The sequence below is a fragment of the Sorex fumeus genome, unplaced genomic scaffold (genome assembly GCF_029834395.1).
Source record: "Sorex fumeus unplaced genomic scaffold, SorFum_2.1 ptg000128l, whole genome shotgun sequence".
In the NCBI taxonomy this organism is placed as follows: Eukaryota; Metazoa; Chordata; class Mammalia; order Eulipotyphla; family Soricidae; genus Sorex; species Sorex fumeus.
The window spans coordinates 2,140,297-2,146,067 of record NW_026606185.1 but is presented as its reverse complement, the minus strand read 5'-3'; the positions used below and the strand labels follow the sequence as shown (position 1 = coordinate 2,146,067).

Below are 5,771 nucleotides of genomic sequence, written 5' to 3'. Positions count from 1 at the left end.
TGACCTCTCCCAGTGAAGATGTGGGCACTTAGAATGGCAGCTCAGATCTTTCAATCAGGCCTATATTAGCGTGACGTCTCTCCAAGGTCTGCAGCTGGCAAGGACTGGGGGTAAGTACGGGTCGCCCGGCTTCACAGGTAGACAGCGGCAGGGGCGGGGTCTTCTGGGGCGGGGTACAGCAGAGCGTGTAAGGGCCGCCGGGGGCGTTGTGTGTAAGCGGAGGCGGGGCCGGAACGTCAGGGGCGAGGCCTGTACAGCAGAGGCGAATCCGGGCCGCTGGGGGCGGGGTCTGCTTGGCGGAGGCGGGGCCTGTGATGCGGGGGCGGGGCCTTGCAGCGGGGGCGGGGCCAGGGCGGCGCGTGCAGGAATGCGGCCCCGCCCCGAACATCCCGCGCCGCCGGGAATCCGGACCCAGCTGCAGGCTGAGCGTCATGGCCGCTTCGACGTCGCCCCAGCTCGGGGAGCTGCTGGCCCAGGCCCGGAGAGCGTTTCTGGAGGAGTTCGGAGCCGAGCCCGAGCTGGCCGTGTCGGCGCCCGGCCGCGTCAATCTCATCGGGGAACACACGGACTACAACCAGGGCCTGGTGCTGCCCATGGTGAGCGGAGCCTCCCAGGAGACCGGCCCGGGGGCGCGGGGGGCCGCCAGCGTGGACTGTTGGCGGCCGCGTGGAACTTTAGCCCCCGCCGAGGTCGGGCAACGAGCACGTGGGCGCGACCCTGGCACAGGCCTTTCCCCACAAATTGGAGGGAGGAAGTGAACTGGGAGGGGGTGTGCCCACGCCTCGTAGCGCCCACCCTCCCTCTCGGGGCTTCGGGGCTTCTCCAGCCAGGGAGCCCCCTCACCCGGAGGGGCCCCTAAGTAGCCTGCGGATTGAGGCGTACCGGCCGCAGCCCCCAACCCCTCCGGGCAAACTAACTCCAGCCTTCTGCCTCTGCCTGGGGCGCCAGAGAGGGCGAGAGACTTGCTTAAGGTCACACAGCAGTTTCTTTTTGAGACTTGGAGTAGAGGCAGGTCTTCCTGCCCACAGCGTGGGGGGTCGGGGCCTGCCACCCAGCCGTGTGTTTGACCAGGAGGCTGGCTACCGCTCCCTAAACCATCTCCAAGTGCGAAAGGCTCTGGGGGAAAGCTTTCTGACCCTGCTATTCTTGGGAGCTCTTTCTGCCCCCTGCCCCAAGCTAGGGGCAAAGTCCAGACCAGATCTGCCATTTGGCGGCACTGGCCTTGACCCTGAAGACCCAGGGGGCAGGGCCCCAGTCCCAGAGGCCCCGACACACCCATCTCCTTTGTGCTCAGGCCTGAGGCCCCCTACCCCCTCCCGGATCTCGCTTTTGCATAGGGCTTTCTCTCCCACCAGGCCCTGGAGCTGGTGACAGTGCTGGTGGGCAGCCCCCGCTCGGACGGCCTGGTCTCCCTGCTCACCACCTCTGAGGACGCAGACCAGCCCCGCAGGCTGCAGTTCCCTCTGCCCACCAGCCAGCGGTCCCTGGAGCCTGGGACTCCCCGCTGGGCCAACTATGTCAAGGGCGTGATTCAGCACTACCCAGGTATGGGGTCCTGGGACCCCACAGCCACAGAGCCCGCTCGCTCCTCCAGTCTGCTACGAGGGCAGGTGGGGTGGGGGGCCGGTGGTTGAAGTCTCCCCATTCTACACACGAGCAAACTGAGGTTCCAGACCATGCCATGATGGATGGCCAGGATTAGGGGAGATAAGAGTCACTCCCCAGCCACTCCCAGTCACTCCCCAGTCTGGACTTCCAGACCACACTCAGAACTAGGCAGGCTGTCTCAGGAAGAGGGAGACAGGGGCCCCTGGGCCCCAAGGTTGGTGACCTCTGACCATGGGGACATTGCTTGGGGCCGGAGAGGTAGTACAGAGGGCAGGCGCTTGTCTGCACATGTAGACCCAGGTTCAGTCCCAGGACCCCTCAGAGCACCTCTAGCGAAATATCTGAGCAGTGCGGGGGGTCGGTATCCCCACACCAACAGAACAAAATCCCAGACATAGCCTGGACACAGTGGCCACCTTCCAAAGCCGTCAGCTGCCCTTCCTGGCCTGAGTGCGCCCTTTGCCCCTCCTCCAGCAGCCCATTGTCCATGCCCCTCACCCCTCTCTCCTGCAGCAGCCCCCCTTCCTGGCTTCAGCGCAGTGGTGAGCAGCTCAGTGCCTCTGGGGGGCGGGCTGTCCAGCTCGGCATCCCTGGAAGTGGCCACCTACACCTTCTTGCAGCAGCTGTGCCCAGGTACTGCCTGGCCCCTGGCCCCACCCTCTTGCCTGGGGCCTCCTTGTGATCTGGGAGTCCTGTCCCTTGGTGGGGGGGAGGGGGATCTCTTGGCTCCCTTGGCAGGGTGCCCCCTCCCGGGCCAGTGTCTCCACCTCACCCTGTGCCACAGACTCCGGATCCATAACTGCGCGCGCACAGGTGTGCCAGCGGGCCGAGCACACCTTCGCGGGGGTGCCGTGCGGCATCATGGACCAGCTGATCGCGCTGCTGGGGCAGAAGGGCCACGCGCTGCTCATTGACTGCAGGTCTGGGGCTCCCGCAGCCTCCCGCCCCCTACCTGGTCCACCCGCAGCCCTCTGGCCCTGCTGTCCGACCCACGCCTTGCCCCCAACTCCCTCCCAGGTCCCTGGGGACAAGCCTGGTGCCGCTGTCGGACCCCAAGCTGGCGGTGCTCATCACCAACTCCAACGTCCGCCACGCCCTGGGCTCCAGCGAGTACCCGGTGCGGCGGCGGCAGTGTGAGGAAGTGGCCCGAGCACTGGGCAAGGAGAGCCTGCGGGAGGTGCAGCTGGAGGAGCTGGAGGGTGAGAAGGGCCGTGCCGGGACCCTGCCCCATCTGCAGCAGTCCACGCTGCAAGCCTGGTGCTCACTGAGGGAGGACGGAGGGTGGGAAACGTTAATCCGTGCACGCAGGAAGTATCTCTCCGCTTGGGCGGAGCACAATGCAAGGGGGGGCGGAGGCTTTTTTCTCATGCACTTCCCAACCTTTGCTTGGTTACTCCAAGGTTCCATCACCAAACTAACTCCCCCCACCCCGCCCCCCGGCGGCCCCCCTTGTTGCAGGAGATCAACACCCTTTGGCAGAAGCCGCTGGAGGGCAGGCACCTTAGGCCTTGCTCTCTGGCCCGTGTTATTGGAGGGGAGGGGTCTCCCAGCAGTGCTGGGGGCCACCAGGCTGCATTGGGCACGGTGGTGGTGGGGATCAAAGCTAAGTGCGCTGCGGGTGTGTGGAGCCCTGCCCCGGCCCTTGATGAATATTTTGTCTTGAAGGGGTGGGTAGAGATGAGATGTCGGGTTTGTGACAGGCGAGTCCCATGAGCCCTTGGCTGTATGTTAAGGCCGCCCAGACGCGTGGCCAGTAGCTGTCTGTTTGACAGTTTGAAGGTTGTGTAAATATTAACTCAGTTTGGGCCCCACGGCCAGTGCAGTGCTGAGACTTGGACCCCAGCAACTCAGCTCCCAGACCTGCTCCCTGCCCGGACTCCCCTTTCCCGACTACCTGTCACAGCCGCTGGCCGCTCTGCCCAAGCAGCCCTGGCCAGGACGCGTTGCCTCTCTCGGGGTTTCCCTCCCTCTGTGACCCTCCGGCTTGCTCCCCCCTGGAATGGATTCTCCCTCCCCTGCTAGTCTTGCTGTTTTGTTATTTTTTGGTTTTGGAGCCACCCCCCCGTGGGTGCTCAGGTGCCACTCCTGGCTCTGCCCTTTTGGGGGGCCATGTGAGGCTGGGGATAGGCTGCTAGGCCAGCACGTATACCCCTGTATTGTCTCTTGGGCCTTTCATTTCTTTTAATTTTGGGGCCCTTTTGGCCATACCTGGCTGTGCTCGGGTCACTCCTGGCAGTGCCCACATGTGGTGCTGGGGATTGAACCCAGGTCAGCGCCTGCAAAGCAAGTGCCTTCCCTACTGGAATTTGTCTTGTCCTAGCAAGCTTCTCATTTAAAAAAGTTTTTTCTGTTTTTGGGCCACACCTGGAGTGTTCAGGGCTTATTCGTGGCTCTGTGCTCAGGAATTATTCCTGGTGGTGCTCGGGGGATGATATTGGGTGTTGGGGATCGAACCTGAGTCAGCCTCATGCAAGGCCAGCACCCTCCCCGCTGTACTATTTATTGCTCTGGCCCCAGGCTTCTCATTTCTTGTTCCCTCAAGCTGCCTGACCCTAGCACCTCTCCAGGGGGCTCCCATGGGCCCCCTGGCCTGTCCTCTGCTCTTGGCCTGGAGTCCTCCCCCGCCTCAGTCACCACCCACTGCCTCTCCCCGCCCGCCCCCCCTCCCCCTCGTCTCCCCTGCCTGGCTCCTGAAGGGCAGTGGTGGGGCATGGTCCCCTCTGCTGCTGAGGTCAGAGCCTGCAGTCTCCGATTTCTACCTGGGACTCTTCCCTGACTCAGCAGAACTCACCCAACACCACACTGATTAGGGACTGGGGTCCCGTCCCGTCCCCCCTCCACCCCCCCGTCCCCGGTCCATCGTTCCCCGCCCCCCCCCCCCCCCACACACACACAGGCAATCCTTGAAACTTGAGCCCTCTATGCTGCCCCCTGTTGGGGCCACATCCTCTCTGGTCCCCTCCATCCCCTCCCCCACCTCTCTGGGTTTCACCTGCCCCGTCTCTGCCCTCCCCCAACCTCCATCCTGAACCTCCAGATGTGCCCTGATTGCCCTGCCCCCCCAGCCCCCCAACTCTTCTGGAGCAGCAGCACAGCGGGGAGGGCGTTGGCCCTGCACGTGGCCGACCCAGGTTCAGTCCTGGGCACCCCATATGCACCACTGTCTGTCAGCCCACGCTCTCCTGCCACACACTCAGCCCCCACTGCCCACCAGCGGCGGGAGGACCCACTTGACAGGGCGGATGCGTGCAAGGTCTGGGGTTTGGCTCAGTGCCCCCAGTGGCTGCCACAATGCCGGGTGCCCTCACACCCCCTTCTCTGCAGCTGGCCGGGAGCTGGTGAGCAAGGAGGGCTTCCGGCGGGCCCGGCACGTGGTGGCAGAGATCCGGCGCACGGCGCAGGGGGCGGCCGCCCTGAGCCGCGGGGACTACCGGGCCTTTGGCCGCCTCATGGTGGATAGTCACAACTCCCTCAGGTGAGCCATCCCCCTGGCCGCCCCGAGCCCCAGGCAGGGCGCCAGGCTGGGCTGACCCCACTGCGTCCCTGCAGAGACGACTATGAGGTGAGCTGCCCCGAGCTGGACCAGCTGGTGGAGGCAGCGCTGGCAGTGCCTGGCGTCTACGGCAGCCGCATGACCGGCGGCGGCTTTGGTGGCTGCACGGTGACACTGCTGGAGGCCTCGGCTGCGGCCAGGGTCATGCAGCACATCCAGGTAGGGCGTGGGGGCGGCGGGGGTTTCCCGGGGGGGGGGGGTTTCCAGAGGCCCCCGTGTGCTCAGACCCCTCCTCCCCCACAGGAGCAGTACAGTGGCACTGCCACCTTCTACCTCTCGCAGGCGGCCGACGGGGCCCAGTTGCTGAGCCTCTGAGCCCGACCCCCGCAACCCCCACACCTGCACCTGCTCAATAAACGTATGCCTGCACCCAGCACCTGCCTGCCTGGGGGGGGGGGAGGGGGGGCGGGCTGTCCCGGCTGGGCACTCCCTCCGAGGACAGGGCAGCCGAGCTGGTGCTAGCGACATCCTTTATTAAGTGCTGAGCAAGTGCGGGTCCCAGCGCTGTGGTTGCACATGGGCTGGGGCAGGGAGGGGGCACTTGGCGGGGCCTTGTGAGGCACTGACCCTTGGTTTCAGCTGCAGAGGGATGAGCTGCAGGAGTGGGGGA

At 65.1% G+C, this 5,771-nt stretch overlaps 1 protein-coding gene across 1 annotated transcript; it reads left to right on the top strand.

Annotated features, from left to right (window-relative positions):
* The first annotated feature begins 349 nt into the window (after positions 1 to 349).
* Positions 350 to 5,512, top strand: GALK1 (galactokinase 1). The gene is made up of 8 exons (XM_056138209.1): positions 350 to 596; positions 1,356 to 1,545; positions 2,122 to 2,241; positions 2,393 to 2,528; positions 2,626 to 2,807; positions 4,933 to 5,083; positions 5,158 to 5,320; positions 5,405 to 5,512. The coding sequence occupies exons 1-8, from the start codon at positions 432 to 434 to the stop codon at positions 5,474 to 5,476; spliced, it is 1,179 nt and encodes a 392-aa protein (XP_055994184.1). The 5' UTR covers positions 350 to 431; the 3' UTR covers positions 5,477 to 5,512.
* The last annotated feature ends 259 nt before the right edge of the window (positions 5,513 to 5,771 follow it).

What these genes read in the sequence shown, in the direction of transcription:
- GALK1 (XM_056138209.1), top strand. Translation starts at nt 432, where the DNA reads ATGGCCGCTTCGACGTCGCCCCAGCTCGGGGAGCTGCTGGCCCAGGCC. An exon ending in GCGCTGCTCATTGACTGCAG is followed by an intron (nt 2,529 to 2,625) that starts GTCTGGGGCTCC and finishes ACTCCCTCCCAG; the next exon opens with GTCCCTGGGGACAAGCCTGG. An exon ending in GGGTCATGCAGCACATCCAG is followed by an intron (nt 5,321 to 5,404) that starts GTAGGGCGTGGG and finishes CCTCCCCCACAG; the next exon opens with GAGCAGTACAGTGGCACTGC.